Here is a 19253-nt window from a genome sequence, read left to right on the forward strand (position 1 = left end):
CCTTCATCCACCCCACTTGTTACATTCTCAAAGAACTCTAATAAATTTGTCAAACATGACTTCCCTTTCACAAAACGATGTTAACTCTACCTGATTGTGCATTATGATTTTCTAAATTTCCTGCTACTATTTCCTTAACACTGAATTCCAGCATTTTCCCAATGACAGATGTTAAGATTAACTGGCCTCTAGTTTCCTGTCTCTCTCCTTTCTTGAATATCAGGAAGTAAAAGAAACAGGTTTCAGTTGGTAGGTACATGGTCTACTTATGAAAACCATTATCAAGCTATCTGCACAAGGAACAGAAACAGCCACAGCCAAGTGGAACAATTTCCTGTTTACAAACATATCTGCATCCTTAACCAACACAACACCCTGATCACACAAAAAACACAAATCTGAATATTGTTCTACATGGATTATGTATCTGTTATGGATCAGTTATTAACTAAGTTATTGCCCAACATCTACTTGTGCACTTCGCAGGAAAAATCTGTAAACAGTGATCTGGAAAAGGAACCATGGATGATTTTCCTATGCAGGGATGCTACAGCCAGTCTGGTGGAGCGGACCCACCAGACCATTTCACTGAGTTCACATTTCAACGAAGTCAGTGCGTTAAACTTCTTACTGTGCAGCTCAGTTAACAACTGAGCCATCGACAGAACTCAGCATTGTGTTATTTGATCATTTCAGACAATCAATCTATAACTTGAAACCTTTGACTCAATAAAGCATCTCAAGGTGCTTTACAGAAATCAGTTATCAAAAAAAAAATTGGCACTGAGCTACAAAGGAGAAATTAATACAGGTCACAATTGTTAAAACACAGGAGGTGGCCATTCGGCCCACTGTGACTGCACTGGTTTTCTGAAGGTGCAATTCCCTTCATGCCATTCTCCCACCTTCTCTCCACAACCCTAACATTCTTCCTTTTCAGATAACAGTCTAATTCCCTTTTGAATGTCTCGATGGAGCCTTCCTCCACCACATACAGGCAGTGCCAGTGCAGCGTGCGGTTAAGGTGCCAGACCTTAACCACTCGCTGCATGAAAAGTTTTTTCTCAAATCACTTTTGCTTTTTTTTCCAAATTACCTGAAGTCTATGCCCTCTCATTCTCAATCCTTTCATGAATGGGAATAGTTTCTCCCTATCTACTCTACCTAGACCCCTTATGATTTTGAATACTTCTATCAAATCTCCTCTCAGCCTTCATTTCTCCAAGAAAAACAGTCCTAACTTCACCAATCTATCTTCATAGCTGACGTTCATTATCCCTGGAGCCATTCTCATGAATCTTTTCTGCACCCTCTCCAAAGTCTGGATATTTTTTTCTGAAGTGCGGTGCCCAGAACTGGACGCAATACTCCAGCTGAGGGCAAGCTAGTGTCTTATACAAGTTCAACATAACCTCCTTGCTCTTGTACTCTATGCCCCTATTAATAAAGCCTAGGGTACTGTATGCTTTATCAATCGCTTTCTCAACCTGTCCTGCCACCTTCCATGGCTTATGCACAGATATACCCAGGTTTCTCTGCTCCAGCATCCCTTTTAGAGTTATAGCATTTATTTTGTATCATGTTCTTCCTACCAAAATTAAATGCTTCATATTTCTCTGCATTGAACTTCATCTGCCACCTGTCTGCCCATTCCACCAACTTGTCTATGTCCTTTATAAGTTCTACAATATCCTCTTCACAGTTCACAAAGCTTCCAAGTTTCGTATCATCTGAAAATTTTGAAATTATGCCCTGTACGCCAAAATCCATGTCGTTACTATATATCAGGAAAAGCAAAGAGCATGCCAGGAGCAGCACCAGGCAATCCTAAAAATGAGGTGTCAACCTGGTGAAGCTATAGCACATTTGCATGCCAACAGCATAAGCAGCAAGTGATAGACAGAGCTAAGCGATCCCACAACCAACGGATCAGATCTAAGCTCTGCAGTCCTGCCATGTCCAGTCGTGAATGGTGGTGGACAATTAAACAATTCACTGGAGGAGGCTCCACAAATATCCCCATCTTCAATGATGGAGGAGCCCAGTACATCAGTGCAAAAGACAAGGCTGAAACATTCGCAACAATCTTCAGCCAGAAGTGCCAAGTGGATGATCCATCTCAGCCTCTCCCGGAGGTCCCCAGTATCACAGACGCCAGTCTTCAGCCAATTCGATTCACTCCACGTGATATCAAGAAATGGCTGAAGGCACTGGATACTGCAATAGCTATGAGACTGGACAATATTCCGGCAACAGTACTGAAGACTTGTGCTCCAGAACTTGGCGCGTGCCTAGCCAAGCTGTTCCAGTACAGCTACAACACTGGCATCTACCCGGCTCTGTGGAAAATTGCCCAGTGATGTCCTGTACACAAAAAGCAGGACAAATCCAACCCAGCCAATTACCGCCCCATCAGTCTACTCTCCATCATCAGTAAGGTAGTGGAAGGGGTCATCAACAGTGCTATCAAGCGGCACTTGCTTAGCAATAACCTGCTCACTGATGCCCAGTTTGGGTTCCACCAGGGCCACTCAGCTCTTGACCTCATTAGAGCCTTGGTTCAAACATGGACAAAAGAGCTAAACACTCCAGAGGTGAGGTGAGAGTGACTGCCCTTGGCATCAAGGCAGCATTTGACCGAGTGTGGCATCAAGGAGCCCTAGCAAAACTGACGTCAATGGGAATAAGGGGGAAAACTCTCCGCTGGTTGGAGTCATACCTAGTACAAAAGAAGATAGTTGTGGTTGTTGGAGGTCAGTCATCTCAGCTCCAGGGCATCACTGCAGGAGTTTCTCAAGGTAATGTCCTAGGCCCAACCATCTTCAGCTGCTTCATCAATGACCTTCCTTCCATCATAAGGTCAGAAGTGGGGATGCTCGCTGATGATTGTACAATGTTCAGCACCATTCACGACTCCTCAGATACTGAAGCAGTCCATGTCCAAATGCAGCAAGACATGGACAATATCCAGGCTTGGGCTCACATGTGGCAAGTAACATTCGCGTCACACAAGTGTCAAGCAATGACCTCTCCAACAAGAGAGAATCCAACCATCGCTCCTTGATGTTCAATGGCATTACCATCACTGAATTCCCCATATCAACATCCTGGGGTTACCATTGACCTGAAACTGAATTGGACGAGCCATATAAATACTGTAGCTACAAGAGTAGGTCAGAAGCTAGGAACCGTGCAACGAGTAATTCACCTCCTGACTCCCCAAAGCCTGTCCACCATCGACAAGGCACAGGTCAGGAGTGTGATGGAATACTCCCCACTTGCCTAGATCCCACAGCACTCAAGAAGCTTGACACCATCCAGGACAAAGCAGCCCGCTTGATTGGCACCACATCCACAAACATTCACTCTCTCCACCACCGACGCACAGTAGCAGTAGTGTGTACCATCCACAAGATGCACTGCAGAAATTCACCAAGGCTCCTTAGACAGCGCCTTCCAAACCCACGACCTAGAAGGACAAGGGCAGCAGACAGATGGGAACACCACCACCTGGAGGTTCTCCTCCAAGCCACACACCATCCTGACTTGGAAATATATCGCCGTTCCTTCACTGTCGCTGGGTCAAAATCCTAGAACTCCCTCCCTAACAGCACTGTGTGTGTACCTACACCACTTGGGCTGCAGCGGTTCAAGAAGGCAGCTCACCACCACCTTCTTAAGGGGAACAAGGGATGGGCAATAAATGCTGGCCCAGCCAGCGAAGCCCACATCCCGTGAATGAATAAAAAAAATTAATAAGGCTAATGGAATGCTCTCCTTTATTACAAGAGGGATTGAACATAAAAGTAAGGGTGTTATGCTTCATTTATACAGGGAATTGATGAGACCGCACCTTGAATACTGAGAGCGGTTTTGGTTTCCTTATTTAAGGAAGGATGTGAATGCGTTGGACGCGGTTCAAAGGAGGTTTACTAGGTTGATACCTGGAATGAGTGGGTTGTCTTATGAGGAAAGGTTGGACAGACTGGCTTTGTTTCCACTGGAGTTTTGGAAAGTATGGGGTGATTCGATTGAAGTATACAAGATCCTGAACAGCCTTGACAAGTGGACATTGAAAGGATGTTTCCTCTTGTGGGTGAGTCCAGAACTAGGGGGCACTGCTTTAAAATTAGGGGTCACCCTTTTAGGACAGGGACGAGCAGAATTTTTTTCTCTCAGAGGGTTGTGCGATTTTGGAATTCTCTGCCTCAGAAGGTGGTGGAGGCAGGTCATTGAATATTTTTAAAGCAGAGGTAGACAGATTCTTGTTAGGCAAGGGAATCAAAGGTTATTGGAGTTAGATGGGAATGTGGAAATCGAAACAAGATGATTAGCCATGATCTTATTGAATGGTGGAGCAGGCTCAAGGGGCCGAACGGTCTACTCCTGCTCCTATTTCTTATGTTATGAGAGCAACAGAGGAGAGGCACTGGAGGAAGAGTGTGGTCAACCATGTTAAAGGTCTGTTAGAATGAGGACAACGCATTCCCCCAAAGCAATAACATGTTGATACATGACTAGGCTCAACAACATGTTGGCATTAAGAACAACTGCCCTTCCTGCCATGTATATCTACATCTGGGGCTATGGAGCACAGAATTATTCTACTACCCACGCCCACAAAGCAGTATGAGGTGAAAGCCTTTTTACTTTCAATCCTTTTTCAAATCCATCCACTATTTCTATACATCCTACCTTTGTCTTCAGCCTCATTGTCCAGTCCCTCAGACAGTAGCCGATCTAAATGTTCATTCAGGTTCTGAAAGTTCAATGGCTTCCTGAAACAAATTTACAATATATAATCATAGCAATCAAAGTACACATTTCTTCTAGCTTAAGCTAGGCCACAGAACAAGTTGTGGCGGGGTGGGGCGGGGAGGTTGTGCAAAGGGGGCATAGTGGTAATATCACTGGACTAGTAATCCAGAGGCCTGGGTTAATGCTCTGGGGACATGGGTTCAAATAGCAGCTGGTGGAATCTAAATTCAATTAATAAAATTTGGAATTGAAAGATAGTCCCAGTAATGGTGACCATGAAAATACCATTGATTGCCATGAAAACCCATCTGGCTCACTGATGTCTTTTAGGGAATGAAAGCTGCCATCCTTACTTGGTCTGGCCTACATGTGACTCCACACCCACAGCAATGTGGTTGACTCTTAAATGCCCCCTGAAATGGCCTAAAAGCCACTTGGTTCACAGACAATTTGGGATAGATAATAAATGCCGGCCTTGCCAGTGACACCCACAGCCTAAGAAATAAATTTTACAAGTTTGTCACATTAAAGCACATCATGCCTCTTCAAGAACTCAGCTTCCCTTTCTCATGTACTTGCAACTGATCTCATTATGGGGAAGGAGGGAGAGAACTATCATTAATCTTAGTGTCCCAGAGCTAGGGAGAAGTACATGAGCTTCAGATTGGAACAAGATTGGATTTGGTTGAAATGGTGCATTATTTATTGGCATACCATAGAATGGCATGAACATGAAGTAGCAGCACAGTCTGAGCCAGCAACTGGAGGAACAGGAGAAAGGGAGGTGGTGGGGAAAAGAGCTTTCAAAATTGACAGGCTTCTCGTTCTACAGAAACAACACTGTTCGATTCCAATTCTACAAAGTTGCATTCAGGCACACAGAATCTGGTGAATATAATCACTGGCTACTCCATACCTACCCGAGTGCAGCTCGATTTGACTGCTGGAGGTGCCAAACATTATTAAGTGGAATAGGATGTGAAATTGCAAACAAGGAAACTAAATTGAAAAGAATAACAGTAACAATGACACAATGTGCCCCAGGGTGAGGGAGATTGGTAGAGTGTGACGCAAAATTAATTAGGGAGTGGGAACCAAGCAGAGCCAAAGTTGCTGGAAGAAACATGACTTTTTGTCAACAAAATAACCTCTGGTCTGCAGTATGCAGGAGCGTCTACAGCACAGGAAAGGCCATTCTGCCCACTGGCCTATGCTTCATATCAGCCTCCTCCCTGCAGTCTTCATCTTGTTACAATCTCCATAGAAACCGATAACTTATGAAGAGTTTAGCTGGATGGCCCAAAAAGATTTGATATTTTAAAACTTTTAGTATAACAAGTGACTAAAAAAACACTATTGACTGAACACTACTTTCTTTTTGTAGACAGAAAGTGACATTCCCCTTGTATGCTCATCACCCATTGCATTCACAAAGGAATAACAGTCCTTTCAACATACAGTCCACAGTTACTCTAGCTTCCAATGGGTTCCCCTTATCCCCATTTTGCCAAGCAGTAACTTCAAGTGACCGTCTCAAAGCGCTTTCCTCAGTTTTTGGAGGGCTTCTTAAATCCACCACCAGTAAAGCCTGTTTCAATTATTCTCTTCCCCCTGGCCACACCATGACAAATCTTTTGGAATCCGTAGAAGGCTACAGGATGCTTCTCTTCAACTAGAGACCAAGTCCCTTCTGCATCCGGCTGTGGCAGTTCACAAAGTCAAGAAGCCTTTTCTCTTGTTAGAATCTTATCTCTCAAAACTGAAGTATTTTACTATAAAATGGAAGGATATGGCATGATTTGGACATGTGAATGCTAACCTGGGATTTTTTTTTAAAAGGTCATAAGTTCAACTTGGAACTGTCAACAAGCAGGCCTCTTTCAAGAAATCATCTGACCTATATGGTACTTGAGAAGGAGTTGTTTAATTCTTTCGAGTTATCAACAGTCACAGATTGTAACTCTTTTTTGAGTACATTCACAGTTCTTGGTTTCCGGGAGTGGGACATGAACCCACAACCCTCTGATTCAAAGGCGAGGGTGCTATGAACTGAGCCACAGCTGACACCTCAGAAGGAGTTGTTTAGTTGTGTTCAACTGCAAAGCAATTTAATTAATGAAAAGATGGGAGACAAAAGGCAATCACATGGGGGAGGAAAACAACTTAAGTTGTGAACCTGCTTGTTTTGAAGGCACTTTTGTTAGAGACCAAGCTGAGGCAAGAAGGTTACCTTGACTGGCTCCCTCTCTTTAACTTGTGTAAAATCATGTGTGGCTATCAGCCTGTAGTCACAGAATCCTCATCAAGTGTAACCAGTCTGCATTTGGACTTGCAAAGCTGAGACCAGTGGTGAGAATGTCCAGGCATCCACCGGGACCAGCGGCCTGTCTTCACACGAGAGAACTCCAGGTCGACAGCATCGAGACCCTGCGGACTTTATCCTTTATTTTATAACGCCCACCCTCCTAAGCCCATCTCTGCAGGGGGACTCTGCTTATCCTTTGTTTGTGTGTGCACTGGGTGAATTCTTTAGGAAGAGATAGATTGTTATACTTCCTGATAACAATTGTGGGCTAACCAGTACTTGCAACTTGTTAAAAGAAGTTTTGTTTTAAATAAATTATTCATTGAGTTTTTGAAAGAAGCCTGGTCAGAGTCTCTTTTCTTCTGGGTTCTAGAGGTATAGAGACACAATTGGCCATTTCAGTGGGAAAATTAAACTTTTAAATTAATGGTACAGCCTGCGGAGTAGTGGGGCTTGATAATTCACACACTCGATACCAGAGGGGCCACATTCTCCAGGGGGTGAGTCAATTGAGTTAGGTAACATCCAGTTGCGAATGAAGCTACGATAACATGAAAAGGAACTGAAAAAACTTGAATTAGAGGCAAAAGAAAAAGAAAGAGAATTGGAATTGAAAAGGTTGTAGGCAAAAGGAAAAGAAAAGAAAAGAGAAAGGGCAGAAAAGGAAAGAGAAAGAGCATTTAGGAAGCTGGTACTGGAATTTCAGGCAAAGGAGAAGGATAAAGAAAGGAAGGCAAAGAAATGAGAAGGAATGAGAAAGGGAATATCAGCTTAACAGGCTGGACCTTAAAAAAGAGGCCTCAGATGCTGAGGAAGGTTCTGATGTTGAAAAAACCTCCAACCCAAAGCCTAGTAGGGGGATGTTTAAATTTGTGCATGTCCTCCCAAAGTTTGAGGAAAGGGATGTAGAGGCATTCTTTATTTCATTTGAAAAGGTAGCTAAGCAAATTAAGTGGCCAAATGAAACCTGGGCATTGCTCTTACAGAGTAGGTTGGTGGGTAGAGCTCATGAGATTTATGCTTCACTTTCAGAAGAGGTATCGGTGGATTATGATGCAGTAAAAAAGACCATTCTTAGTGCATATGAGTTAGTCCCTTAGGCATACAAGCAGAAATTTTGGAATGTAAGGAAACAGCCTGGGCAGACCTACATTGAGTTTGAGAGGGTAAAGCAAAGTAATTTTGATCGTAGGATACGGGCATTAAAGCAGAGACAATGTATGAAGATCTTAAAGAAATACTTCTCTTGGAGGAACTTAAAGGTTCACTTTCTCCAGTAGTTAGACTCCATGTTGAAGACCAGAGGGTTAAAACAGCTAGACAGGCAGTGGAGGCGACTGACAATTATGAGCAGGTCCATAAATCTAAACCCTTTTTCCATCATCTCCACAAACCCGAAAAGAATAGATGGGAAGGTGAATGGAAGGCAAGTAGCCAGGGAAGTGAAGGGACGGGGGGAATACCCCAGAAACTCCTCCTCAGGCCAGAAAGGAAGGTGCTAAGAGTGGAAGTGACATTTGAAGGCCTAAGTGTTTCCACTGTAACAAGGTGGGACATGTTCGTGCTGATTGCTGGAAGTTACATGGGAAATCCATGGGACTTATCAAGGTATGTAAGGGTGATTCAGGAAAAGGAGCCCTGACTGAAAGTACAAATCAAGCTGTAGTGTAAACTGCATCTGTGAAACCAAGTGTGGACACTGCTGTGAGTTCAGGAGAGGTGAATGAGATACATGAGAGTTCTAAAGAATTTTTGTCAAGGGGACAAGTAACCCCTTATCCCTCAAATGAGATAGCTAAACCTATAATACGAAGAGATATAGGAGCCATTCAAACACTTTTGCTGGGGAAAGGCTTAACTTTTCCACCAGAAAGCACATTAAAAGCCAAAGTTTTAGTCAATGGTATTGGCAGGGAGTATATACGCGTACCTTTGTACCGGGTGCACTTGGAATGTGACATATTGTCTGGGACAGTGACAATAGGGGTTGTTCAGCAGTTACCCATAGATAAGAACTGATTTACTCCTGGGAAATGATTTAGCTGGGGCGAAGGCAGTAGCTTCCTCCTGAATTACAGAAAGCCCAAGTGAGGTTAAAGAGACGGAGCAGTTACAGGAAAAGGTTCCAGGAATTTTTCCTTCATGTGTGATGGCCAGGGCAATGGCTAAGCAAAGTCCATCATCAAAGGTCAAAGTGATACCGCAGGCAGATATCTGGCTGGTTGAAACTTTCTTTAAAGACTTAGATAATCCAAAAAGATGTTTAACAATCTTCTGTAGTTGAGGCTCAACAAGTTGATCCAGAGTTAAGAAAGATAGCACAATCAGCCCAACTGAAGCAGAGACTAAGACAGTTCCAGAATGTTATTACATTGGAAATGGAATTCTAATGAGCAAGTAGAGACCTCCTCACAGACCTGCGGATGAGGAGTGGATGCTTGTTCATCAGGTAGTGCTACCACCCAAATAATATCAAGAGATTTTACGGATAGCACAAGATATTCTTATGGCAAGATGTGTAGGGATACAGAAATCTCAAGCGCAGATAAACCGGCAGTTTTACTGGCCAGGTCTTCATAGAGACGTGGTGCAGTTTTGTAAAATGTGCATTACGTGCCAGGTGTTAAGAAAACCATAACAGCAATCAAACCGGCACCCTTAATTCCTAATCCAGGTTTTGAGGAACCTTTCAGTAGGGTGTTAGTGGACTGTGTGGGACCATTACCAAAAACAAAAGCAGGACACAGGTATATCCTTACTATTATGGATATGACAGCTCGATTTCCAGAGGTCATCCCTTTAAGGACCATCACGTCTAAAGTAATGGTAGAGAAGTTAACCCAATATTTACTCAATATAGATTACAGTAGAAATCCAGTCAGATCAAGGTTCCAATTTTGTCTAAAAATTTTCAAAACATAATGAGTAGTTTGGGTATAAAATAGTTAAAGTCCACAACATATCATCCACAAATACAGGGAGCTTTAGAGAAGTACCATCAAACACTTAAAACAATGTTTAAAGTATATTGTCATGAATATCCCCATGATTGGGACAAAGGACTGGATTTTCTTTTATTTGCTACTCGAGATTCACCAAATGAATCGACTGATTTTAGCCCTTTTTAATTAATTTACAGACATGAGATAAGAGGTTCTCTGAAATTAATCAAAGAAAAGCTTTTTTTAGGAGCGAAGGATGAATCCGCTATGTTAGATTATGTGTCTGTGTTCCAGGAACAGCTCACAGGAGCCTGCAAAGTGCCTCAAGGATATCTTAACGTTTCTCAAACAAAGATGAAAGAATGGGCAGATAAGCAAGCTGCGACCCGAACATTACATCCAGGAGTTGAAGTGTTAGTACTACTGCCATTACAAGGGGAACCTCTGAAAGCACGGTTCAGTGGTCCATACAAGGTAATTGAGAGGGTTAGTAAAGTAAATTATTTGATAAGTACATCAGATCGTAGGAAAAAGAATCGGCTGTGTCATATCAATACGTTAAAACGATACCATTGTAGGGAGGAAGATGGAAGAGAGCAAATATGGCAGGTTGTAAGCATAGTGGAGGATGAAAGAGACCGTGAAAGTAAGGTAGAAGGAGACACAGACAGTTCACAAATTGATCCTCCTGCTATAACGTTAGCTGACACAAATATTAGAAAGTTAGATACCATATTTTCATACTTAAGAGGTAGGACAACGAGAGGATCTAGTGCAGTTACTTCCAGAATTTAAAGGGATCTGTAGGGATAAACAAGGGTCTACGACTTTAGCCACACATGATGTGGATGTAGGGGAATTTTCTCCTATAAAGCAATATCCTCATTGGTTAAGTCCAGAGAAACAAGCAGAAGCGACAGCAGAAATTCAGTATAAGTTAGAAAATCACCCAATAGAGCCTAGTCAAAGCAGTTGGTTTTCTCCAGTAGTGTTAGTGCCTAAACCTGGTGAGTCAACCAGATTCTACATAGGATTACAGAAAGATTAATGCGGTAACAAAAACGGATTCCTACCCAATCCCTTGCCTAGAAGGTTGTATTGACAGAGTTGGCAGTGTCACATTCCTTACTAACATAGATACTGGCAAGTACCTTTAACATCGTGAGCTAAGAAGATATCGGCTTTTGTCACACCAAATGGGCTATACCAATGTTGAGTAATGCCATTTGGATTAAAAAATGCTCCAGCCACTTTCCAAAGGCTAATGAATCAGGTGTTCATTAATGTTCCTAACTGTGTGGTTTACTTGGATGACGTATTGGTTTATAACAACACATGGAAAGACCATTTAAAACAACTGGAAGCCTTGTTGGCAGATCTAGTAATAAACCTTGTCAAAAGTGAGTTCGCGAAAGTGCAAGTAACTTACTTAGGGCATATCGTAGGGCAGGGACAAGCCTTGCCAAGGACAGCAAAGGTACAAGCTTTGATGGAATTCCCTGTCCCTAAAACCAAATGGGAAATCATGAGATTTTTTAGGGATGTGAGGTTTCTATCATAAATTTGTGCCAAACTTCAGCACAATAGCGGTTCCACTAACGGATTTATTGCAAAAGAAAGCAAAGGTGGTATGGTCAAGAGAGTACCAGTTAAACTTTGAGAAGCTGAAGGCAATTCTAACCAATGAACCAGTATTAGATGCCCCTAATTTTGCTAAAGCCTTCAAGCTGGCAATTGATGCTAGTGACCTGGGGGCGGGTGCAGTCTTATAGCAAGATGATGAATCAGGCATAGAGAAGCCAGTGGGATATTTTTCTAAAAAAAAATTAAATCGGCATCAAAAGAGATACTCTACAGTAGGAAAGGAAACCCTGGATTGTTACTAGCTCTTAAGCATTCTGTCATGGCTGTAAAGAAACATTGGTATATAGTGACCATGACCCTTTGGTCTTTGTGGAAAAATTTAAGACTCAGAATGACCAACTGTTCTGATGGAGCTTGCTAATACAACTTTAAAACTTGAAGATTGTTCGTATTACTGGAAAAGATAATTTTGTTGCTGATGCGTTATTAAGAATGTAAATCGTTTATAATTGGCTGGAAAGCAAGAAAGTCAGAAAACTGAGCAGATTGTATATAAGGAGTGAATGCATGTTTGAATTCTGTTTATATGTTATACATATCTTTTTCTGTATACTCTGTGATGAAACACATTTAGAAATGGTATTTCATCTCTTAAGGGCAGAGGCATGTTAAAATTCTCTCTCTCAAGACTAACATTTTCTTTTGCAAAATGGAAGGACGTGGCATGATTTGGACATGTGGATGCTAACCTTGAATTTTTTTTTTTAAAGATGATCATAAATTCACCTTGGAACGGTCAGCAAGCAGGCCTCTTTCAAGAAATCACCTGACCGAAATGGTACTTGAGAAGGAGTTGTTCATTTATGTTGAACTGCAAAGTAATTTAATTAATAAAAAGATGGGAGACAAAAGGCAAACACATGGGAGGAGGGAAAAAAAAAACTTAAGTTGTGAACCTGGTTGTTTTGAAGGCAGTTTTGTTAGGGACCAAACTGAGGAAAGGCGGCTACCTTGACTGGCTCCCTCTCTCTACCTTGCCTAAAATTGTGTGTGGCTATCAACCTGAGTGTAACTCGTCCGCATTTGAATCTGCAAAGCTGTGACCAATGGTAAGAACGTCCAGTTATCCACCAGGACCAGCAGCCCATCCGCACACGAGAGAACTCCAGGTTGACAGCATCGAGACCCTGCAGACTTTATCCTTTATTTCATAGTGCCCATCCTCCAAAGCCCAACTCTGCAGAGGGACTCTGTTTGTCCTTTGTTTGTCTGTCTGTGTGTGTGTGTGTGTGTGCGCGCGCGCGCGCGCTGGGGGAATTCTTTAGGAAGAGATAGTTACACTTCCCGATTACAATTGTTTGTTAAGCAGTACTTGCAACTTGTTAAAAGAAGTTTTGTTTTAAAATAAATTAATCATTGAGTTTTTTGAAAGAAGCCTGGTCAGAGTCTCTTTTCTTCTGGGTACTAGAGGTATAGAGGCCATTTCAGTGGGAAAATTAAACATTTAAATTATGGTACAGCCTACGGAATAGTGGGGCTTCATAAATCGCGCACTCCTCCCATCCTGCTCATCACACTCTCTGCTGACTGCACAGAGCTGCTGCTGTCTGTGATATTCACTAATTTGTAGGCAAGCCTGTAACATGATCTCAAATATGTCGTCTTCTGCCCTCTTTCCCATAGCAACGTGGAACACAAGTTTTGTATCGAGGTGGAAATGCTAATTAGCCATCCTTGACCTCAACTCCCTTTCAGCTTTGAAGTGAATGGACAGTTTAAAGCACAACTGTTTACAACTCGACATTCTCAACACCTTCCTGGGACTTTGGAGACTCACAGTTCACTCACTGTAAACTCAGAATCTGTTGCCACCATCTCTAAGCATAACTACCTTGCAACTTCTTCCCAGTAAAACAATCTAAGCCATGCTTTAATCTCTAACAGTCAAACCACCCAGGCTTACTGTCAGGCAGACTTCAGAACAGGTCACATGATCCACTTCATTTACCCTAAATTTAAAGCTACGTTTCCAAAACAACATAATCTTATAAACCTCAATTATAACTATCTAACCCATCAGCCTATCCATGTATCCCTTTCTCTCTTATGTGCTTACCTATCTTTCCCTTAAATGCATCTATGCTATTCACCTTGAGATAGCAAGTTCCACTCTCTTACCCTCTCTTTGAGTAAAGTCTCTCTTGAATTCCTTATTGGATACATTAGTGACTATCTTATATTTATGACCTCTAGCTTTAGGCTCCCACAGTGGAAATCCATATCTATAAATATATACTCTATATTTACCCTATCAAATCCTGTCAAATCCTTTCATAACCTTATCAAGTCACCTCTCAGTCTTCTCTTTTCAAGCACTGCAGGGAAAGTATATCCCAGAAATAAATCAGGAGCAAAACTGCAGATGAAAACCAACGGGGATGATAAAGTCACAAAGCATTAGGGAATGAGAAAGGGTGTATAAAATTCTGGAATATACAGTGAAGAAACAGGATAGGGAGCAAGTGAAAATCAAGCAAAGGTCAAGAAATTATAACTCAAGCTGTAATCAAATACTCCAAACTGAGCCCAATGCTTCCAATACAGGAATAGCTTCTGCAAGAAAGCATCTTCTAAAAAGTTAAGACTTTTTGGATTAGTCTCGTAGTAACAATACATATTTTATTTGAAATGTCTGTTTATAGTGGTTCCTTACATTATGTTAATTAGTCTTTTGGTATAAAGAACTTGTGTATTGCTGAAAAGAGAGACATGTCTAAGCTTTTCGTCTTGCACTCATCAGGGCACCAGTATAAGGGGAAGAAAACAATTCATACTGTATGTGAAGAGAGTGCTGATTGGTTGGCAAGTGGCGTTGCCATGGAAAATGCATCAATGATTTAGACTGACAGTTAACTGCCAAGCATTATTTGAAATTTAAACCAGGCTTGGCCCTGATTGATCAAGGCATTGCCCTGAGGAATGAGTCAGCGAATGGCTGTCACTTATTTTGTTTAGCTGAAACAGGAAAAACGTGCGTACACGTTCTTTCTGTCTGCAAAGAACGGTGCCCTGTGAATTAATATATGTAGCTTCCAGTACATGCAAATGCGCCACATTGAGAGCCCGACTGACCATCTTAAATCGGTTGTCAGCGTAATTCTTAGCACACTGAGGATTATTTAGCAAATATTGCCCAATTACAGAATCACATTGAAAGTCAGACACTGTATTTTGAATTTTTTCACACACGGGCTGGTTGGGCACGGTCTGTACCCTGTCCGTTGCAACAGTGGCTGGGGCATGCTGTTTAATATGATCCTCTAGTCTTTGGGACGTACGGCCTACATATCTAACATCATACTAGCAATGAAATTCATATACCACATTACTTGTTTGTGCGATAGGCAGAACGTCCTTTAGGCTTGACAGCAGCATCCTGTCAGTGGCGAATAACACTCATGTTGCTACTGCATAGTAGCAGCGTGAAACACCTGCTGCTCAAATTTTTGAGATACTTTGCCCTTTCAGGGTAACCCGAGGTAGACTGAGCACTTTTCAGCGCCGAAAGTGACGGCCTTAGGCCCTGTCCATTTGCGTGATATACAGTGCAAATGATATGATCAGGGTAGCCATTATCCTGCAGGATGCCTTTGATGCCCCTATTTCAGCATCAAACTTGCAAGGTGAGCAAATGGCTCGGGCCCTATTTACAAGGTTGCCCAACCAGCCTGTGCTTGCAAAACTCAAAACCCAATGTTCAACATTAGATGTGATTCTACAATTGGGCAATATTTGCTAAATAATCCTCAGTGTGCTAAGAATTACATTGCCAACCAATTTAGGATTGTCAGTCATGCTCGCAATTTGAAGCATTTGCGTGTACTGGAAGCTACATAAGTTAATACACAGGGCCCTGTTCTTTGCAGATAACAAGAACATGAACACACACTGCACCTGTTTCAGCTAAACAAATAAGTGACAGCTATTCACTGACTTATTCTTCAAGACTATGCCTTGACCAATCAGGGTCAAGTAGCCTGGTTTAAATTTCAAATAATACTGGTCAGTTAACTGTCAGTCACCATCAGTGGTGCATTCTCCATGGCTACACCATTTGCCAACCAACAGCACTCTCTTCATTTACAGTATAAATTGTTGTTCTCCCCCTTATATTGGCATTCTTGCAAGTGCCCTGATGAGTGAAAGTCAAAAAGCTTAGGCATCTTTTTTTTAAGCAATACAGTTAGATTTAATATAACTATGGAAAAGGATAAAGATAGAACTGAATTAAAAGTTCTAAATTGGGGAAAGACAAATTTTACAAAGCTGAGAGGTGACCTGGCGAAAGTGGACTGGTTACAACTACTTGAAGGGAAATCAGTGACAGAACAGTGTGAGGCATTCAAAAGCGAGATTATACAGGCACAGTGTATACATGTCCCCACAAAGAAAAAGGGTGACACTGCCAAATCTAGAGCCAACTGGTTACCTAGGAGTATAGGTTAGATAAAGCAGAAAAAGAAAGCTTATGACTGTCACAAAAAACTTAATACTATAGAAAGCCTAGAGGAGTGTAGACAGTGCAGGGGTGAAGTAAAAAGGTAATTAGGAAAGCAGAGAGTATTTGGAGAAATATTGGCAGGTTTTTTAAAAATTCATTCACTGGATGCGAGCTTCGCTGGCTGGGCCAGCATTTATTGCCCATCCCTAGTTGCCCTCAAGAAGGTGGTGGTGAGCTGCCTTCTTGAACCACTGCAGTCCATGTGGTGTAGGTACACCTACACTGCTGCTAAGAAGCGAATTCCAGGATTTTGACCCAGCAACAGTAGAGGAACGGCGATATATTTCCAAGTCAGGATGGTGAGTGACTTGGGAGGTGAACTTCCAGGTGGTGGTATTCCCATGCATCTGCTGCCCTTGTCCTTCTAGATGGTAGTGGTCGTGGGTTTGGAAGGTGCTGTCTAACCAGCCTTGGTGAATTCCTGCAGTGCATCTTGTAGATGGTACACACTGCTGCCACTGGTTGGTTGTGGAGGGAGTGAATGTTTGTGGATGTGGTGCCAATCAAGTGGGCTGTTTTGTCCTGGATGGTGTCGAGTTTCTTGAGTGTTGTGGGAGCTGCACTCATCCAGGGAAGTGGGGAGTATTCCATCACACTCCTGACTTGTGCCTTGTGGACAGGTTTTGGGGGTGGTCAGGTGGTGAGTTACTCATCACAGGATTCCCAGCCTCTGATCTGCTCTTGTAGCCACAGTATTTATATGGCTAGTCCACTTCAGTTTTTGGTCAATGGTAACCCCCAGGATGTTGATAGTGGGGAATTCAGTGGTGTTAATGCCATTGAACGTCCAGGGGCGATGGTTAGATTCTCTCTTGTTGGAGATGGTCATTGCCTGGCACTTGTGTGGTGCGAAAGTTACTTGCCACTCTTCAGCCCAAGCCTGAATACTGTCCAGGTCTCGCTGCATTTGGACATGGAAAGAAAACCCAAAGATGTTTTATCAGTACATTAAGAGCAAGAGAATAACTAAGGAAAGGGTAGGGCCTATCAGGGATGCACATAGTAACTTGCGTTCTGATGCTGAAGATGTGGACAGGGCTCTCAATGAGTGCTTTGTCTCCGTCTTCACTAAGGAAAGGAATGGTGCAGATATTCTAGTTAAAGAGGACGACTGTGAAATATTAGATACAATAAACATAATGAAAGAGGATGCCCTGGAGGGACTGACATCCTTGAAGGTGGATAGCTCACCAGGGCCAGATGGATTGTATCCCAGGCTGTTAAGGGAAGCCAGGGAGGAAATGGCGGATGCTCTGACAATCATTTTCTAATCCTCACTAGATACAGGTGAGGTACCAGAGTATTGGAGGTCTGCGAACGTTGCACCATTATTTAAAATGGGTGCAAGGGACAGACCAAATAATTATAGGCCACTCAGTATGACTTCGGTGGTGAGCATGTTATCAGAATCAATTCTGAGACACAGGATAAACTGTCACTTAGAAAGGAACAGATTAATCAGCGATAGTCAGCATGTATTGTTAAGTGAACTTACTAGTTTAATCGAATTTTTTGAGGAAGTAACAAGCAGGATTGATGAGGGTAGTGCAGTGGATGCTATCTACATGAATTTTACTAAAGCATATGACAAGGTCCCACAGGACAGACTAATCAGAAAAGTAAAAGCCCATGGGTAACGGGAATGTGGTGAGTTGGATTCAAAATTGGCTTCGCGACAGGAAACAAAGGGTAATGGCTGATGGACATTTTTGCAAATGAAAAATGGTTTCTAGTGGTGTTCCACAAGGCTCAGTGTTGGGTCTCTTGCTGTTTCTTGTATATATTGATTTGGACCTAACTGTGGATGGCATGACTGGGAAATTTGCAGATGACAGAAAAATTGGCCATGTGGTTGATAGTGAAAAGCTTTTGTCTCCAGAATTATATCAATGGTTTGGTTGAGTTGGCGGAAAAGTGGCAGATGGAATTCAATCCAGAGAAGTGTGAAATAATGCTTTTGGGGAGCGCAAACAAAGCAATGGAGTACTCAATAAATGGGAGGATATTGAGAGGGGTAGAGGAAGTGAGGGACCTTGGTGTGGAGGTGGCAGGACAGGTGGATAGGTGGTAAAGAAAGCACACGGAATGCTTTCCTTTATTGGACGAGGTACAGAATACAAAACCAGGGATGTAATGATGGAACTGTATATCTAAAGTTCTGTACTGTACTGCTGGTTAGGCTACAACTGAAATTTTATATACAGTTCTGGTCACTACATTACAGGAAGGACATAATTGCTCTGGATAGAGTATAGAGGAGATTTACAAGAATGTTGGATATTGTAGCATTAGATTAAGGAGGGGAGCCAGGGCTTGAAAATTGCAGCTATGAGGAAAGATTGGATAGGCGTGAGTGGTTTTCTTTGGAACTGGGGAGGTTGAGAGGTAACCTAATTGAGCTGTACAAGGTTATCAGGAGGCTAGGTAGAGTGGACAGGGATGCCCTGCTTCCCCTAGCAGAGATGTCAATAACCAGAGGGCGTAGATTTAAGGTGATGGGTAACAGGGTTAGAGGGGACATAAGGAAAAACTTCTTCACCCAGGGGGTTGTGGGTATTTGGAATTCGCTACCTGGTTTGGTGGTGGCAGAAACCCTCAACACATTTAAAAAGCACTCAGATCTGCATCTGAAGTGCTGTAACCTTCAAGGCTACAGACCAGGTGCTGGAAGAGGTGATTAAAATGGGCTGCTAGTTTTATTTAAATGTTTTTCTTTTTCAGCCGGCAGACACGATGGGCTGAATGGTCTCTTTCTGTGCTGTAGCTTTTCTATGGTCTTCCCTCCAGCCTGGCGTTCATGCTTCCATTGGTCCACCTCTGGAGTGTCGTGGATATCAAGAGGCCTGTTTTGTCTCTCAGAAACCTGGGCTTTGTGTTGATTCATGTCCTGGAGCTCCTGATCTTCAGTTGTACTTTTGCTCAGCATTGTTTCTTCAGCCCCAAAACACATGGGACCTCACTGCAAATGTGCGCCTTCAGACCAGTGCTCAAGCTGCCTGTGTCAACCTGACGCAAACATCTGGTATTTCTATAGCCTGGTGCTCGACTTAAAAACATTACGTTCTGGTAACATAAAACAAAGAGGGGCAGTCCTGTAACCGTA

General features: G+C 42.5%; 1 protein-coding gene across 1 annotated transcript in view; it reads right to left on the reverse strand.

Annotated features, from left to right (window-relative positions):
* rnf123 (ring finger protein 123) overlaps window positions 1-19253 on the reverse strand; it is a 440342-nt gene that overhangs the window by 398623 nt on the left and 22466 nt on the right. The window contains exon 4 of the mRNA XM_078543856.1: window positions 4696-4778. Within this exon, the coding sequence (XP_078399982.1) occupies window positions 4696-4778 (83 nt within the window). The remainder of the gene's footprint in view (window positions 1-4695; window positions 4779-19253) is intronic.

This window comes from Cetorhinus maximus, chromosome 6 (genome assembly GCF_964194155.1).
Source record: "Cetorhinus maximus chromosome 6, sCetMax3.hap1.1, whole genome shotgun sequence".
Taxonomy (NCBI): Eukaryota; Metazoa; Chordata; class Chondrichthyes; order Lamniformes; family Cetorhinidae; genus Cetorhinus; species Cetorhinus maximus.